This window comes from Marmota marmota, unplaced genomic scaffold (assembly GCF_001458135.2).
Source record: "Marmota marmota marmota unplaced genomic scaffold, marMar, whole genome shotgun sequence".
NCBI lineage: Eukaryota > Metazoa > Chordata > Mammalia > Rodentia > Sciuridae > Marmota > Marmota marmota.
The window spans coordinates 17,795,594-17,815,954 of record NW_026000068.1 but is presented as its reverse complement, the minus strand read 5'-3'; the positions used below and the strand labels follow the sequence as shown (position 1 = coordinate 17,815,954).

Here is a 20,361-nt window from a genome sequence, read left to right as displayed (position 1 = left end):
AAATTGGCTAGAAATCTTCAGTTTCACATCTCTGAGATCATTGCACATAAATACAAATTTATAATCTTAGGTCTAAATATGTGTTACATGCATTTCTTTGTATGTATGGTATTTTATGTTTTAAAAAATGATAATTCAGCAGAAGACAAACCCTGGAGAGGTAACAATGAGGACAGCAAATAGTATAGGCAAATAGCACAGAACAGTAGGAATAAAGTAGCTTTTGGAGTTGAATTCTGATTGTATCCCAGCTTTGGTACTTACTAGCTTTGTGACCATGAACAAACTACTTAACTTGTTTGAGTTTCTATAGCCTCATCTGTAAAAGGTAACTAGCAACTGCTTAAGACTGAAGGAAGGAAGAGCTGGCCCCGGCAAGGAAGAGAGATGTAGGGGAAATGGGTCAGATTCCAAAAGGAAAAGGGAATGGATTAAGGAAATTAAGGTAAAAACAGAAGATAATGGCAATGTAAACTGCAGGGCTTAGAGAGGAAAAGAGGGCATGGAATGATACATAGATGCTTAGAAGTCACCTTAATACCACTACCCAGATTCCTGATCTCCCAGCACCACTTCTTCTTCCCTTATCCCCATGCATAACCCTAAGATGTTTGGGGATAATTGAGTATGCACAGATGAATAGATAATACAAGCAATAGCATGGGATACAGTGTTGGTTAAACTTACCTGTTCCATTATTCATGCTAAGCCAAATGGAAAATAAGTAATGTGATATTACCTTTAATATAAGACCATCTTTTGAAGGTGGTCCAGTACTACTGGGTAAGCCAATGAGTACATAGCATTTTACTGGTGAAAGCATTAGAACAGGAATGTGCATGTAATCATTTAAACCAATAAAATAATGGGGAAGGGAATATTTTCCAGACACTTCCTGGGAGATATTTTAGCATAAAGAGAAGCCCAGGAGGAGTCAGAATTTCTTCCTTTACACATTGTGGTGCTCATGTTTGAGGTACTACAGAGTACCATGTTATCAGCCTGAGGATAAAGCTCACACACAGAGAATAGTGAACTCCTAAGCCTACCTTATTTCTGAACTTCCAGTTATGTGATCCATCAGATTTTCTAGGCAGGCATACGGTCTTTTTCCACCCACCACTGCCTAGTCCTTGGACCATAGTAGCACAAGGTCATCAACATCATAGGTGTCCTTGGGACATAGACTAAAAATAAGGTCCTGGTAATGCAGGAATCCGGGCATCCAGCAGAGACCTGAGATGAAGTCAACCAGAAGAAGGGTAGCTCCAGGATCCATTTGACTAATGGACCTCCTGCTTACAATACATTAACATTTCCTCCTGATTTTACTCTGGTTTCCATAAAGCATCTGAGGATTGATTGATTTTCAATCACTGATTCACTGACACTTATTTAATGTGTAATTCTTAATAAGGATTGTGTATCAAAGTTCTCATCTGTTCAAAGGACAAACTAAAATGGAAAACAGAGTCAAAAGAAGGGATTATTAAAAAGCAAGAATGGGGGCTGGAGTTGTGGCTCAGGGGCAGAGTGCTTGCCTGGCACACATGCAGCACTGGGTTCCATCCTCAGCACCACATAAAAATAAATAGAAGAAAAAGTTATTTTAAAAAAAGCAAGAATGGTCTCAGCCACAATGGCAGTAGGCAACTAGAATTAGAGGGAAGTGCACACAGACAATTCTGTTATCACATTAAGATATTGAAATATCTTAATAATATCTTATAAAACCATCCTCCAGCCATCAGGAACAGTTTAAATGATGTTCAGTGGCTTCTTATCTGAAGGTGGTCATATGACTGATCATAATGATCTTTAACAAACTGATTAATATTAGGATATTTTGACATTTAAAAAGGCAATATTCAGTTATCTAAAAAAATAATTGCTATCTCTTAACAATGTTAAATAGATTACATTAAGGAAAAGTATAATAACCTGGCATGAGGCTGGAATTATGCTATTAGGAACTGAAATTTTATAAGAAATAAAAACTTCAATAAATGTTAAGAAACATAATGGACAGACTTTGTGTATTTTTAGTTTCTGTAATACTGATTAATTCTGAGGAAAAATTGTATTTTCACAAATAGTTTTTCCATATGAGCATAGTTTTACACTTTTTCTAATTCATCCACAACTACAATTATGTCACTAAGAATGTCTATTGAAAAGTAAATTGAACTGAGTAAAAAATAATTAAGTGAAAAAAACATGGTAGCAAAATCAATGAAAGAAAATCTACTCAAGTAAAAATTTGCAAAATTGAGGGCATGTACTCTTTGTATAGTTACATTCTCACGATTAGCTATTTCCTTTGTCATTCTGAAATTATACTATTTATTCTTTATAATCTGTTTGGCTTTAAACTTACTTTTTCCTGATATTCATATAGTCACTCTAGCTTTCATTAAAATAGTGTTAGCACAGTATATCTTTCCCTGTCCTTTTATGTTAAACCTTTCTGTGTCTTTGCATCAAAAGGGCATGTTTTATAAACAGAACTTTATAAACAGAATCTTATTTGTTAACCCAATCTGACTAGCCTTTAACTGATATTTAACCATTTACACTTAATGTAATTGTTGATATGTTAGGACTTAAGTCTGCCATTTTATTATTTATTTTCTATTCCATCAAGTTTTCATTCTTTTGTGTCTTTTTTCTTGTCTCTCTTTAGGTCACTAGAATTTCTTTAGTGCAATTTTGATTTATTTATAATGTTTTTAAAAAAAATTTTATTACTTTTTAATTAGTTATATATGACAGTAGAATGCATTTATGCACTTTGATATATCATACATAGATGGAATATAATTGCTCATTTTTCTGAGTATACATGTTGTAGAATAATGTTTTGGAGTAGATTATCTTGACTAGTCTACTTATTGATTGTTCTATTTTTCATATGTGACTTATCACAGTAGCCTGGTATCAGTATTGTATCACTTCAGATAAAGTAGAGAAACCTTACTTATTTTTAGATCCATTACCCTTCCTACTTGTTCATCATAATTGTCTTAACTATTTCCTCCACTTAGAGCATGTACCACATCAGATAGTAATACTATTTTTGCTCCAACCATGAAAAATTAGGTTGAGTCTGTTACACTTATTTCTTTTTAAAAATTAACTAATTAATTATAATTATATATGACAGAAGAATGCATTTTGATTCATTGTACACAATTTCAGTACAACTTTTCATTTCTCTGGTTTTACACAATGTAGCATTGCACGACATGTGCAGTCTTACATGTACCTAGGGTAATGATGTCCCTCTCATTCTACCATCTTCTACTTTTATCCATTCTATTGTTCTTCTTTCCTTCTTCTGAGTCTGACTTTATTTTTCTTTCATTGTGGAAGGATGAGTTAGTTGAATATAGGATTAAGAGCTGATGTTTCTTGTAATACTTTAAAGGTATTTAAATTTTTTTATCCTCTGTGTTTCAGATTTTTAAAAAATCTGCTGTTATTTAAATTAGCATTCTCAGAAGTTTAATTATGTCTTTGTGGGAATTTTTTGGGGGGTAGGTTACCATCTTTGGAGATCATGTGCCATATTGAATATCTATATTTATGTCTTTTGCTAATTTGAGAAGATTTGTAACCATTTTTTGCAAATGCTGTTTTTTTTCAGTCTCCCATTCTTTCTCTTCTCTTGTAGTTCTGATGATGTAAATAATAATATTTTGTTATTTTTCCACAAATTCTTGAGGCTCTGTTCATTTTTATTTAGTCTATATTTGCTTTGTTTTTCAGATGGAGTGAGTTCTGTTATTTCTATTTTTATATTTGCATATTTCATCCTGTCATTTTTACTCTACAATTGAGTCCATTGAACAAGATATTTATTTTGTAATTGTTTTTTTCAGTTACATAATTTCCATTTGGTTATTTTTTAAAAATTTTGTTCTAATAAGCTATACATGACAGTTATACATGATAGCATTTTGACACATCATACATAAATGGAGTATAACTTTTTATTCTTCTGGTTGTACATGATATAGAATTACACCACTCATGTAGTCATGTATTACAGTGGCACTGGGCCACTGTAATAGAGTAATAATGTCCTATTCATTCTACTATATTTCCTATCCCCATAACTACTTTCCTCTCTTCATTCCCCTTTGCCAAATTCAAAGTACATCTATTCTTCCCTAGCTTCCCTAGTACCCCGCCCCACTGTGAATTAACATTCATATATCAGAGAAAACATTCTGCTTTTGGTTTTTTGGGATTGGCCTATTTCGCTTAGTATGATATTCTCCAGCTCCATTCATTTACTGGCAAATGCCATTATTTCATTATTCTTTAAGGTTGAGAAATATTCCATTGTGTATAGATACCACATTTTCTACATCCATTCATCTGTTGAAGGACACCTAGGCTGGTTCCGTAGTTTAGCCATTGTGAGTTGAACTTCTATAAACATTGATGTGGCTGCATCACTGTAGCATGCTGATTTTAAATCCTTGGGGTATAAACTGAGGAGTGAGATAGCCAGATCAAATGGTGGCTCCATTCCAAGTTTCCTAAGGAATCTCCATACTGCTTTTTGTAGTGGTTGCAGAGTTTACAATCCCACTGGCAATCTATGAGTGTACCTTTTCCCCCACATCCTTGCCAACATTTTATCATTGCTTGCATTTTTGATAATATGTAACAAAAGATAAAAGATTTCTACCATGAAAACTACAGAACACTAAATAAAGAAATTAAAGAGAACATTTAAAGATGGAAAGCTTTCCCATGCTATTAGATGCAGTATTAATATTGTTAAAATTGCCATACTGCCAAAAACATTGTATAGATTAAATGCAATTCCTATGAAAAATTTCAATGACACTCTTCATGGAACTAGAAAAAGCAATCATGAAATTCATTTGGAAAAATAAGAGAACCAGAATAGCCAAAGCAATCCTTAGCTAAAGAGCGAAGCAGGAGGCATCACAATACCAGAACTTAAACTATATTACAGAGCCATAATAACAAAAACAACATGTATTGGCATCAAAACAAACATGTAGAAAAATGGTACAGAATAGAAGAAACAGAGAAAAACCCACATAAATACAGTTATCTTACACTAGACAAAGGCCCCAAAAACATACATTGAGAAAAGATACCCTTTTCAACAAATGGTGATGGGAAAATTGGAAATCCATATGTAGGAAAATGAAATTAAACCACTATCTCTCATCCTGCAGAAAATTCAACTCAAAGTGGATCAAAGACTTAGGCACTAGAACAGAGACCCTGTACCCAAAAGAAGAAAAAGTAGGCCCAAATTTTCACCATGTCTACTTAGGAATTAACTTCCTTAACAAGACTCTTAGAGTATAAAAAATAAAATCAAGAATCGATAAATAAGATGGAATCAAACTAAGAAGCTTCTTCACAACAAAGGAAACAACTAATAATGTGAAAAGAGAGCCCACAGAATAGGAGAAAATCTTTACCACGTGCTCCTCAGATAGAGCATTAATCTCCAGGATATATAAAGAACTCAAAAATTGCAACAAAAAACCCCCAAATAACCCAATTAATAAATGGGCTAAGAAGCTGAATAGGTGCTTCACAATAGAAGAAATATGAATGGTCAAAAAATATATGAATAAATGTTCAACATCTCTAGCAGTTAGAGAAATGCAAATCAAAACTACTGAAGATTTCATTTAGTTCTTTTTACAGTATCTTTTTTTTGGAGATTTTTTTTCACTTGATTTAAGAGATTATATAATTGTCTGTTGAAGTATTTTTATGATGATTGCTTCAATTTCCTTGTCAGATAGTTCCAACATTCAATTCATCTCCACACTGGGGTCAGTTGGTTGTCTTTTCTCAGATTATAGTTTTTCTTGTGATTATATTAGAAAGCTCATCTATCCTACTGAAATCTTCTATTGAAATCTTAGCAGGCATTTACCCTGTTGTGATTTAGCTTATTGGTCCTAGACTACATTGGGGGCTTTTAGTTCCAATGACAGTTTTGTGATCCCTTACACTCTTAATCCCCTTCCAATCTTCTTTCTTCTAGCCCTGTGGTGAGTTCTGCTCAAATCCTACTGGTGTCATTAGCCAAGGCTGAAAGTGTTTTCCTTGGTTCCCAGAAATTACTGAGAAATCTTTAGGGAAGGCACAGAGGCCACAGGACCTAGATCTTCTTATTTGATTGGGTGGTAGGTCAGGAGATGCAGGGCTTCCCTGCTGCCACCAGCAGCATTGGCTAGGTCTGCCTTCCAGGGACAACAAGGCTGACATGTCCTTGGAACTTGCTGCTCTGTTGCTATAGGTGAATCCAACTGTCTGCCAACCAGGATTATAGAGAAGAGGCTGGGCCTCTCCATTAGAGGTCTGTTCTTCTCCTGATCTATGCCTTTGGGCTTTGACAGCAGACTTCTCTTGCTTTACACAAATTCTCCTCTTTATGCCTATTAACAAATGCCAGGTTTCAGGTCTCTCTGGTACCCAGTCCACGGAAATATATATAAATATATATTAAAGAAAAAAGAAAACGATTGTATTCTTTTCTTCAAGTCCAGAAGTCTTGGCCAGTCTGCCTTCCTCTTTCAAGCATTCAAAGTCCTTTTTACCATGATCTGTTGAATAATTTCCAGGGTATTTAGTTCCATTTAGAGTAGAGCAGCAGGGAAAGGTGAGTTTTTGCCATCTGTTCCAGAATCTGCACTTTGATTGACCTTCCATTTCTCCCTTCCTCCTCTCTTCTTTCCTTTTCTCTTTCCTTCTTCCTTTTTCTAGCAGATTCTTGTGGAATATTTTCATCTTTGAAATTAAGTAATTAATTTCTTAACTAGGGAGATCCAACATGGCGGCGGGCACGGAGAGATCAAGTCTCTGACCTCTTCAGCTGCGCGGGCATAGGGAGTCCTAAACTGTCTAAATGCTGTTTTCTCAGGATCACTAGGCAATGCTGAGCTGACGTGGATCTGGGGCGAACAGTCTGGACCTCTCAGAACACACACCAAGCCCGGATCGGCTGAATTCAAGCTCCCGTTTGCCTGCGTCTCGCAGACAAACCGCTGTGCCTCAGCACTAAATGATCCCGCTGAAACAACTGGTCGGCCCTTCTGAACCTGCAGAGGTTAATACCAACCGAGCCTTCATAGGCAGTGGCCACAGGATTGAGACGGGGCTTGGGAGAGCCAGTCAGGACCCACCCGTTGCACTGGTCACCGAGCAAAGGGAATGAACTGTCATCATTTGCATGGAATACCACCATGGCAGAGAACTGACGTTATCAGAATGCAAAGGAGGAGATAACTTCATTGAAACCGTTGGCGACAGGTGTGTAACCCCCTAGCCCTTCCTCTCCACACAGCAGGGAAACCTTAAGGGCCCCTCCCAGCTCTCCCATGAGCGCGATAGTCAGACCGAGGGAATCAGGAGTGGTGCGGGACCCGGGGAGCGGAACCCCCGGCTACCGCTCCCACCAGTGCTGACAACTGAGGTCTCTTGCACCAGCTACTGGGGGTGTGGCTACAGGAGGGCAAGCAAAATTTCGCTGAGGGTTCTCAGCCCCAAGCTCCACAAACTTAGGGTCTGAGGGAATGGCAAATGGGGAGAGTGTGCCCAGTCATTCAAGAAAATAGGGCTCCTGGGAGCAGCAGACCTGGCGTGTAGCCAGTATTGTGGTGAGCGTCACTGGTGAGCGGGGCCTGGCTTGAGGAAAAGTGGGGAAGTGACTAGACACAAGAGAAGGCCCTAGGCACTCAGGATTGGAGACCTGCCCAGTCTGGGAGGAGGAGCTACTGCACAGTGATTGGTTCCTGCATATTGAGATGAGAAGCTTGGCCCGGTGGGCACAGCTTCACCTACTGGAAGAGAAGTTAATCAAACTCTAAGACTGCATTTATTAAATTTTTTGTTTTTTTTTTCATTTTCATTTTTTAATTTTTTTAAAATTTTTTATTATTTTTTTTAATGTTAATTTTTTTGATTATTTCTTTAAATTTTTTTTCTTTTTTTCTTTTCTATTTTTTTTCTTTTGTCTTTTCATTTCTTTTCAATTTCCTTATTCCCCCTTCCTTGAATTCTACCTGCCTACTCTCATTCTCTTTAGTGACTTCTTCCCTTCCCTTCTAATACCTTTCCTCCCAAGCATCAAATAAATTTATAGGAGTAAACAGTAACTCAGCAGTCAAACAGAACAAGAAGTAACAGGAGCAGCATGAAAATGCAAGGAAGAAAAGGAGTACAAACAATGCAGGAGAGCCTAAATATTCAGGAGAACCTAGAGGCATCAGAAAAATGGCCAAATAAAGAACTCAAGGAATACCTTAGACAGATGGAATGAAATCTTAAAGAGGATATGAGACAGCAAATTCAAACAGTGAAAGAACACATTGAAAATGAATTACATAAACAGATGAAAGAAGCAAATAAGCATCTTTATCAGGAGATAGAGATTATAAAAAAAAAATCAAACAATAATTCTAGAAATGCAGGAAACTATAAACCAAATGAAAAACTCAAATGAGAGTATCACTAACAGAGTGGAACAAGTAGAAGCCAGAACGTCAGATAATGAAGACAAAATATATCATCTTGAAAAGAGTCTAGCCAACTCAGAAAGGCTGGTAAAAAATCACGAGAAAAACATCCAAGAGATATGGGATAACATAAAAAAACCAGACTTAAGAGTCATCGGGATAGAGGAAGGTAGAGAGGTTCAAACCAAGGGAATGAGCATCCTGCTGAATGAAATAATTATAGAAAACTTTCCAGAAATAAAAAAGGAAATGGATATACAAATTGTCGATGCATACAGGACACCGAGCATACAAAATCACAGTAGACCAACGCCAAGACACATTGTTATGAAGATATCCAATATGCAGAACAAAGAGAAAATATTAAAATCTACAAGAGAAAGGAGGCAGATTACATTTAGGGGTAAACCAATAAGGTTAACAACGGATTTTTCATCACAGACGCTGAAAGCGAGAAGATCCTGGAACAACGTATTTCAAACATTGAAAGACAATGGATGCCAACCAAGAATTCTGTATCCAGCAAAATTAAAATTCAGGTACGACAACGAAATAAAAATCTTTCATGATAAACAAAAGTTAAAAGAATTTGCAGCCAGAAAACCAGCATTGCAATGCATCTTGAGCAAAACACTACATGAGGCAGAAATGAAAAACAATAACCAAAACCAACAGTAGGAAGTACCTCAGTAAAGACAGAGGGCGGGGGGAAAGCTAATCATGGAGAAACAAACTAAATTAAAAACAAAAAAAAAGATAAATAATCAAACATGGCTGGAAGTACAAACCATATATCAATAGTAACTCTAAACGTTAATGGCTTAAACTCTCCAATAAAGCGACATAGGCTGGTAACATGGATTAAAAAAACAAATCCAACAATATGCTGCCTCCAGGAGACACATCTGATTGGAAAAGACATACACAGGCTGAAGGTGAAAGGTTGGGAAAAAATATACCACGCACACGGTCCTCGTAAGCAAGCAGGGGTGGCCATCCTCATATCGAATAAAATTGACTTCAAGACTAAATTAATCAAAAGGGATAAGGAAGGACATTATATACTGTTAAAAGGAACCATTCACCAACAAGACATAACAATTATCAATATTTATGCACCAAATAATGGTGCTGCGACGTTCATAAAACAAATTCTCCTCAAGTTCAAGAATCAAATAGACCACAACACAATAATTATGGGTGACTTCAACACACCTCTCTCACAATTGGACAGATCCTCCAAACAAAAGCTGAATAAAGAAACTATAGAACTCAATATCACAATCAACAACCTAGACTTAACTGACATATATAGAATATATCAACCATCATCAAGTGGATATACTTTTTTCTCAGCAGCACATGGATCCTCCTCAAAAATAGACCATATATTATGCCATAGGGCAACCCTCAGTAAATATACAGGGGTGGAGATAATACCATGCATTTTATCTGATCATAATGGAATGAAACTGGAAATCAATGATAAAAGAAGGAAGGAAAAATCCTACATCACATGGAAAATGAACAATATGTTACTGAATGATCAATGGGTTACAGAAGACATAAAGGAGGAAATCAAAAAATTCTTAGAGATAAATGAAAATACAGACACAACATATCGGAATCTATGGGACACAATGAAAGCAGTTTTAAGAGGGAAATTCATCGCTTGGAGGTCATTCCTCAAAAAAAGGAAAAACCAACAAATAAATGAGCTCACACTTCATCTCAAAGCCCTAGAAAAGGAAGAGCAAAACAACAGCAAATGTAGCAGAAGGCAAGAAATAATTAAAATCAGAGCGGAAATCAACGAAATTGAAACAAAAGAAACTATTGAAAAAATTAACAAAACTAAAAGTTGGTTCTTTGAAAAAATAAATAAGATCGACAGACCCTTAGCCATGCTAACGAAGAGAAGAAGAGAGAGAACTCAAATCACTAACATACGGGATGAAAAAGGCAATATCACAACAGACACTACAGAAATACAGAAGACAATTAGAAATTATTTTGAAAACCTATATTCCAATAAAATAGAAGATAGTGAAGACATCGATAAATTCCTTAAGTCATATGATTTGCCCAGACTGAGTCAGGAGGATACTCACAACTTAAACAGACCAATAACAATAGATGAAATAGAAGAAGCAATCAAAAGACTTCCAACCAAGAAAAGCCCAGGACCGGATGGGTATACAGCGGAGTTTTACAAAACCTTTAAGGAAGAATTAATACCAATACTTTTCAAGTTATTTCAGGAAATAGAAAAAGAAGGAGCTCTGCCAAATTCATTCTATGAGGCCAACATCACCCTGATTCCGAAACCAGACAAAGACACCTCAAAGAAAGAAAACTACAGACCAATATCTCTGATGAACCTAGATGCAAAAATCCTCAATAAAATTCTGGCGAATCGGATACAAAGGCACATCAAAAAAATTGTGCACCATGATCAAGTAGGATTCATCCCTGGGATGCAAGGATGGTTCAATATACGGAAATCAATAAATGTTATTCACCACATCAATAGACTTAAAAATAAGAACCATATGATCATCTCAATAGACGCAGAAAAAGCATTCGACAAAGTACAGCATCCCTTTATGTTCAAAACATTAGAAAAACTAGGGATAACAGGAACTTACCTCGACATTGTAAAAGCTATCTATGCTAAGCCTCAGGCTAGCATCATTCTCAATGGAGAAAAATTGAAGGCATTCCCCCTAAAATCTGGAACAAGACAGGGATGCCCTCTATCACCACTTCTATTCAATATAGTTCTCGAAACACTGGCCAGAGCAATTAGACAGACGAAAGAAATTAAAGGCATAAAAATAGGAAAGGAAGAACTTAAATTATCACTATTTGCAGATGACATGATTCTATACCTAGAAGACCCAAAAGGGTCTACAAAAAAACTACTAGAACTAATAAATGAATTCAGCAAAGTGGCAGGATATAAAATCAACACGCATAAATCAAAGGCATTTCTGTATATCAGCGACAAAACTTCTGAAACGGAAATGAGGAAAAACACTCCATTCACAATATCCTCAAAAAAAATAAAATACTTGGGAATCAACCTAACAAAAGAGGTGAAAGATTTATATAATGAAAACTACAAAACCCTAAAAAGAGAAGTAGAAGAAGATCTTAGAAGATGGAAAAATATACCCTGTTCATGGATAGGCAGAACTAACATCATCAAAATGGCGATATTACCAAAAGTTCTCTATAGGTTTAATGCAATGCCAATCAAAATCCCAACGGCATTTCTTGTAGAAATGGATAAAGCAATCATGAAATTCATATGGAAAAATAAAAGACCCAGAATAGCAAAAGCAATTCTAAGCAGGAAGTGCGAATCAGGCGGTATAGCGATACCAGACTTAAAACTATATTACAGAGCAATAGTAACAAAAACAGCATGGTACTGGTACCAAAACAGGAGGGTGGACCAATGGTACAGAATAGAGGACACAGAGACTAATCCACAAAGCTACAACTATCTTATATTTGATAAAGGAGCTAAAAGCATGCAATGGAGGGAGGATAGCATCTTCAACAAATGGTGCTGGGAAAACTGGAAATCCATATGCAACAAAATGAAACTGAATCCCCTCCTCTCGCCATGCACAAAAGTTAACTCAAAGTGGATCAAGGAGCTAGATATCAAATCAGAGACTCTGCGTCTGATAGAAGAAAAAGTTGGCTCCGATCTACATATTGTAGGGTCGGGCTCCAAATTCCTTAATAGGACACCCATAGCACAAAAGTTGATAACAAAAATCAACAAATGGGACTTACTTAAACTGAAAAGTTTTCTCTCAGCAAGAGAAACAATAAAAGAGGTAAATAGGGAGCCTACATCATGGGAACAAATTTTTACTCCTCACACTTCAGATAGAGCCCTAATATCCAGAGTATACAAAGAACTCAAAAAATTAAACAATAAGAAAACAAATAACCCAATCAACAAATGGGCCAAAGACCTGAACAGACACTTCTCAGAGGAGGACATACAATCAATCAACAAGTACATGAAAAAATGCTCACCATCTCTAGCAGTCAGAGAAATGCAAATCAAAACCACCCTAAGATACCATCTCACTCCAGTAAGATTGGCAGCCATTATGAAGTCAAACAACAACAAGTGCTGGAGAGGATGTGGGGAAAAGGGTACTCTTGTACATTGCTGGTGGGACTGCAAACTGGTGCGGCCAATCTGGAAAGCAGTATGGAGATTCCTGGGAAAGCTGGGAATGGAACCACCATTTGACCCAGCTATTGCCCTTCTCGGACTATTCCCTGAAGACCTTAAAAGAGCGTACTACAGAGATATTGCCACATCGATGTTCATAGCAGCACAATTCACAATAGCTAGACTGTGGAACCAACCCAGATGCCCTTCAATAGATGAATGGATAAAAAAATGTGGCATTTATACACAATGGAGTATTACTCTGCACTAAAAAATGACAAAATCATGGAATTTGCAGGAAATGGATGGCATTAGAGCAGATTATGCTAAGTGAAGCCAGCCAATCCCTAAAAAACAAATGCCAAATGTCTTCTTTGATATAATGAGAGCAACTAAGAACAGAGCAGGGAGGAAGAGCAGGAGGAAAATATTAACATTAAACAGAGACATGAGGTGGGAGGGAAAGGGAGAGAAAAGGGAATTTGCATGGAAATGGAAGGAGACCCTCATTGTTATACAAAATTACATATAAGAGGTTGTGAGGGGAATGGGAAAAAAAACAAGGAGAGAAATGAATTACAGTAAATGGGGTAGAGAGAGAAGATGGGAGGGGAGGGAGGGGGGATAGTAGAGGATAGGAAAGGTAGCAGAATACAACAGACACTAGTATAGCAATATGTAAAAACATGGATGTGTAACCGATGTGATTCTGCAATCTGTATTTGGGGTAAAAATGGGAGTTCATAACCCACTTGTGTCTAATGTATGAAATATGATATGTCAAGAGCTTTGTAATGTTTTGAACAACCAATAAAAAAAATTAAAAAATAAATAAATTTCTTAACTAATTAACTGCTACATTAAGGTGAATATGACAGTGCTTTTACTTCCTGAAGAGCTGGCAGTGTGACTTTAAAATGTTTGGTTGTACCTGGGTATGGATCTCATTGATCTGATTTAGTATGGTACATAATCAGACATTTTTAGATGCAGGCAGATGTTTTAATAACTTAGAAAGTACATTTAAGGAAGTCTTTAGTAATATTTTTCTTTGAATTCTTTTAACTTTTTCTTAGGAAAACCTAAAATTCTTAGGTTGGATTTCCATCTCTATTTTTCCATACATGTCATTCCTTTCATTATTGTTGTTCATCTTTCCTCTGTATTCATGAAATAGTTCCAATATTTCCTTTTCAAATTCCTGATATTATCTCAATGTGAATTCTTATTTTTTGACTCCCATGAAAATTTTAATTCTGCTTTTCATGTTTCACTAAACATGAAAATTTAATTAAATTAAAATATAATTTCTTTCCTCATTGACATTCCTTTTATTTTTTTCTTTTCCTTTAAAAAAGTTTCTGTTTTCCCCATATTGTTTATTTTGAAGCTACTTCACAGAATACTTATCTTTTTGTGATCATTGAAATTTTTCAGTTCTCTAGAGAATTTGAATTTTTTACATTTATTTTTTCCAAAGGCATCCTCTTCTTTTCCAGGATAATTTTCTGTTGTTGTTCTCTAAGTCTACACCATTTGAAAAATTCTATTCTATCACTGATTATGTTCAAGGACTAAAATAATCTGGCCAGTGGGATTAGAGAAGAAGAATGAAAAAAGTGTGAGATGAAGCTGAATCAGGGCCAGTAGATGCAGGACTCTTCGAGGTCTTATGAATTGCAGAAAAGCTTTTGTCTTGTTGAGTGACAAATGGAAAGCCATGGGGGCCATTTTAAGATGAAAATCTACCATAACTGTATTTAGGAATGTTTCTTATGAGAATACTTGGTAGAACCTTAGAATCTTTGCAGAGTTCATTTGTGAAAGGATTTAAAGTGGACTGAGAAGGTAAAACTGAGAGGCCTTGAAATTAGAGTGAAGAGGAAAAATGAGAAGATGAGGATGAAAGATGATTCCTAGATTTATGTACTTTAAACCTAGGTGATTAGCACCTAAACCTAGCACCTGACATTTATACAAAAAATACTGGAAGAACTTAGGGTTTTAAGGATGATATTATGGATTTGTTTTAGGATTTGTTCAATTAGAGTCTCTCTGGAATGTCCAAGAGGATGTGTTAAGTACACATCTGGCTGAATAGAGAGAGGTCTAGGATGGAGAGATCAATCTGTGAGTCCTCTAATTACAGGAAGAACTGACATGTGTTATGAGATTGTCATGGAGGCAGTATATTTGGAAAGAAGAAAACTTCAGCTTGCCTTTAGAAATTCTAATATGTAATAATTGAAAAGAATAGGTTGAGTATGGAAAAGAGTCACCAGAGAGATCAGAGGAAATCTAGGAGAGCACTGTGTTATGGTAGCCAAGGCCTTAGAGCTCTATCTCAGTTTATTCAGGGTGCTATGACAAAACACTATGAACCAAGTAGCTTACAGACAATGAAAATTTATTTTTCACAGTTCTAAAAGCTGGAAAGTCCAAGATCAAGGTTGTGTCTGATTTGGTGTCTTGGTAAAGGCCAATTCATGGTTCATAGGTGGTGACCTGTAGGTGTTTATGCAAATGGTGGAACGTAGGAGGAAGCTCTCTGGGGCTGCTTTTGTAAGGATGCCAATTTTACTCATGAAGGGGCTGCCCTAATTATCTACTTATGTCTCCAAGTCCCACTCCTAATAAATAACATCACTTTGGTAATTAGGCCTCAACATGTATTTTGGAGGGGTAGAAACATTCACACCATGTCAGTTTTAAGGAGGAACATATCAAAAGTATAATTCCTGCTTGAAGAATTCAGAAAATGGTAAGCAGAATGCCAAGATGGCCTCATGATCATAATTCCACCCTGGTTTAGCCATGTAGAATCCCTGCTCCTTGTATGTAGACAGGAACTGTGACTTTTTACTAGCCAATAGAAATGGCGATATGGTAAAGGCAATGGTGTAACTGTGGTCCCAAATCAGTTGATTTTTAATTCATCAGAATTGAGGTTATCTTGAGTGTTTCTGGATGAATCAGGTAAAAGCACTTAAAAGAAGGTCAAGACTTTCTTCCCAAGAACAGAGAGAGAGAGAGAGAGAGAGAGAGAGAGAGAGAGAGAAGGAAGGAAGAAAGGAGGGAGGAGGGGAAAAGAGAGAAAGCAGCCATATTTAAAATGTCCATCAACAAGGAACTATGGAAGGTCTCTAGAACTTACAGCAACCTTACAGCATAAGGAGGGGAGAGTTAGTCATCCAACTACCAAGAAACACATTCTGCTAACAGCTTGAGTGTAATTAGAAATGGATTCTTTCCCAACTGAGCTTCTGATGAGACTCCAACCTAGTAAGATCCTGAAGCAGAGATCTGTGCTTGGACTCCTAACCCACAGAAACTGTGGGATCATAAATGTTGTTGTTTTTTTTTTAATCCACTAAAGCTTAATGTAATTTGTTACATAATAATAGAAAACCATTACAGCAACATAAAGAGATTATTGGTGATCTGAATGAAAGCTGTTTCAGTAGAATGACAGAATAGGAGCCAGATTGGACCTTTTTGATGGAATGAGTGGGAACTAAGTAAATGGAGCGTGTATAGACAGCTCTTTTGGGAGATTTGCCTGGGAATAGAACAATAATGTATGACTTTAGCTGAATAAGGTTGAGGGAAAATTTTTTTATTTTGTTTTTAATAGGAAATAACTCAAGCATGCTTAAAATTCAGGGTTGTTTTTTTTTTTTTTTCACAAGAATTGATCTATTTTTACTAGAAGTTTACTTGGCTATGCCAGATACACCATAACTGGATGAAATTAACATTAAATAAACATCTAAGAGCTATATTTGCTGTTGATATAGCTAATCTTAAGAAATAAAATATTTATTTTAAGATTAAAAATATTGTGAAAGGGTACAAAATAAAAAGAAAACAGGATGAACTATGCTCTTTAGAAAAACCTTCCTGCATGAAACATCTCTAAATGAGAAAGGACTCCCTTCAATCTCGGGAATCCTATAAACTGATCACAGTTCCACAAACTCTTTAGATTCTTAGCAAAAGGAAGTCACTGCCATTTGACTCTATGATTGACTCTATGATTTTCCAAGGCAGTGGTTTTTCTTGGGAGTTAAACTAAAAGCCTTGTGCAAAATCCTACATTGAATCTGTAGAATCACAGGGAAATAACTCCATTGTGTGTTAGATAAATTACCACCAAATATTGATTACAATCTAACACAGCTGCAAGAAAGCTGGATTTATGGCATTTGTTTACAACCTGTACCTTGTCATACTTTTTAAAAAATAAATAGGGTGATAATTTTTTGTGGATTTATATTTCTCTATCAAAATCATGCCCTATGATCCTTAATGGAAAGATTAGTTTGATGAAAGATAATAATAACAAGCAAAGAGAGACAGAGAAGGAAAAAAAAATAAAACTTGTTATGTCCCAGGTTCTGTATCCAGTACTTAACACAACTATATCAAAACAAACCTATAAGGTAGAATTTATTAATTCTCAAAACAATTCTATAAGGTAGTCTCCATCATTATGCTCATTTTTTTAGATGAGTGAACTGATTTAAAAGTCTTAGATTTAAAAACATAATATTCAGGGTCCAGAGATGGTTATATTAAGTGTCACACTAGTGAATAAATACTTTTGTGTGTCTGCAAAGGTAATAGTCTCAACTACCATGATTTGCTACTTCTATTACAAAAAAGATGGTGGCTTTTTCCTTCAGGAATTAATATGCTCTATGAAAGGACAAGAAATACTACTCATAATACTAACAACACTATCAAGGGATGATGATATCTCTGAAGAGAATAAAATCGTACAGATTTTTCATTTCCATTGAAAATTTATAACACAAGCAACAGACTACTTACCTTTTTCATTACATAGTAGGTAACTTCATGTATGTTCCTTACATTAGAATCACTTTGCTTAGGCTAGTAGTTTTTAAATTTGAGTTTGCATCATGATCTGCCATAGGACTTCTTCCACAGATTACTAAGCCCTGCTCTTAAGAGTTTTTCATTCAGTAGTTATGGGTTGCAACCCTAGAATATGCATTTCTATTGAGTCCCCAGATGATGCAACTGCTGCTATTCTGGATACCACAATTCAAAAACTATTTTTAAAACCAAGGTTCAACAATCTTTTATAAAGAACCAGATAATCATTTTTGATTGTGGACCAAATGGTCTGGGTTACAACTACTCAAGTTTTACTTTCTAGTGTGAAAATATTCTATATATGCCTAAGTAAGTAGATGATGGCAGTGTTTCAATAAAATTTTATTTACAGAAATAGATATCATGTTGGATTTCATGAAAACCCACAGTTGGCCAACTATTTGCCTCCATAACTTACTATAAGATCCCTGAAACATCACTATGTTCATTTTAAATAACAACACTATGAGAATCAACACAATGAGAATTTTTGAGATATCCACAAAAATTCCTTCTAAGTTTTTAAAATGAAATTTGTAGAACTATACCAGGGACTAAGAAGACACTCCAAAGTTTCCCTATGATTATGGCATTTGCTTATTGAATACCTCCAATAAAAAGAAGTAATACTTTTGTGCAAGAATTTTCATGTTACAAATGCCACAAACTCTAACCTCACTTTCATATTTTAATTTTAATTGGATATCATGTATAGTGTAAAAGATATAAATCTGCAAATTAAAAGAAGATCAATGCTACATTGAATTACATAGATTTCATCTCAATAAGGTTATTTATTGACTTTCTAATAAAACAAAACAAACAAAAAAATACATACTTGTGAAGTGTATGCTCAACTTTAATATATTCGGTCTTTGCCCAGAGTAGTATACTTTAAACTAATTTAAAATCCCAGTGTAATCTTAAAAGTCTATTATACTGTATACTTCAGTGAACCTACTAAATCATCATTATCCTTAAGAAATGCAAGTTCCTGTATTAAGGCAAAGTGCAGATAATTTTTTTGTCATAAAAAGAATGTGGTTAAGTTCCCTGAAAATAATTATACACAGATATCATGAGGAAAGTCAGTGTTGCAAATCTTTTACAAACTTAAAATGTGAATATTATGTTTAAAATCTCTAACAATCTACTATACAGACTATACATATTTAAGTAAAATCTTTACAATTACATATTCTAATATTTAATAAATTAAGGATGAACAAAAATGACTTTATAGTGTCTTTTAAAGATTTTTTCTTAAATTTGATTAAATCAAATGTTTCCATTTGACAGAGGGATTCATGTTTACCCTTGGATATTTATTCTTTAGTAATACAGTGGTTTTCAGAGTTTTCAGTTTTAAAAAACTGTGGTCAAATGGACACTGGAAAATGTTTATTTTAAGCACATTCTAAGAGTTTCCTTATTTCTAAGTTTCTAAAAACCATTAATATGCATGATATGTGTGTCTAAGAAAGATTTGGTAGATTGTGCAGCCTTTTTCACTTTCATCTGAACAGGGAATCCAAAGATCAGTAGAGCATCTTAAAGTACAGAGACATATTCAGGAAAAAAAAAAAAAAGATCTCAATGCTTGTGTTCAGGTAGGACGTGGCCATTTGTTTTTAAAAATCAACTCCATTCAACAAATATTTATTGAATACCTCTCCTACTTGTCTAAACATTTAAAGGTAAACCTTTAATTTCACTGTTCTACTCACCAAGATCTATCTAGAACACAGTTAATCCTATTAAACATACTTACACTCCTCTTCAGGCCTCTTCCGAAGTGCTGCACGAACCTCTTTACAAGGACTTCTCTGATATTGTGGGGGATTTCTTCCCCTTATTAGATTCTCCATCCTGTAAGAGAAAATTCAAGGTGTATTTTAATGGCAAAATCTAGATAAATCCTAGCAATTTAAATGGTATAAACAGTCACAAATTCAAGTACTTACAGAAACCTGGTAACACGACTAAGAGTATCTGACAAATAGTATGATGGTAGGAAATGAGAGGAACTAATGGAGAGTGCCTGAGTTTTCCAGGTATTTCAATTAAAAAAAAAATTAAAAACACCATGTGGACAAAACTCATGCATGTTCTCCAATTAGAGACTGTTATGGACAGAATGTTTGTGGATTTATTGAAGCCCCAACTCCCAGTGTGATGGTATTTGGAGGTGTGCCTCGAAAGGTAATCAGATTAGAGGAGGTCATGAGGGTGACTGCTCATGATGGGATTAGGTCCACATAAGATAAGAGAGAAAAACTAGGGCATAAGCTATCTCCACCACAGGAAGACACAGCAAGAAGGATGCCATAATCTGCCAGCCTAAATGAGAACTTCCAAAGAAATTATGACTACAAACTCTTTAATTATGACATTCCCAGCCTCAAAACTGCCAGTAAAAACAGGTCTATTATTTATGCCACAAAATCTATGAAAATTTGTTATAGCAGCCCAACCCAACCTAAGATAACCTATTAACAAACAAGTAAATAGTTGAAGTAAACATATTTATAAGTTATCCTTTAGAAAGAACATATATTTCACTGACTTTTCAAATACCAATTTTCAAGAGAAGAATTGTTGCTTTCTTTTCATGCTAATAAATGAAACTGAAAATATTTCTAATTATAATAATTGTGACTTCTTAAAGATGAAAAATGGATAAACTGTACTTCTCAGTTCTTCGCATGGTGCTTAGGATCAAAAAGGACA

General features: G+C 35.4%; 1 protein-coding gene across 9 annotated transcripts in view; it reads right to left on the bottom strand.

The window, feature by feature from the left end:
• Positions 1–19,528, bottom strand: part of Lrrc7 (leucine rich repeat containing 7) — a 432,103-nt gene extending 412,575 nt beyond the window's left edge. For 8 of the 9 annotated variants that reach the window (XM_048814043.1, XM_048814046.1, XM_048814045.1 and 5 more), the window contains exon 1: positions 19,403–19,528. In XM_048814043.1, coding sequence (XP_048670000.1) covers positions 19,403–19,499 — 97 coding nt within the window. In that variant the 5' untranslated portion in view covers positions 19,500–19,528. The remainder of the gene's footprint in view (positions 1–19,402) is intronic. The other variant, XM_015490496.2, reaches the window with a different exon arrangement.
• Positions 19,529–20,361: the final 833 nt, after the last annotated feature.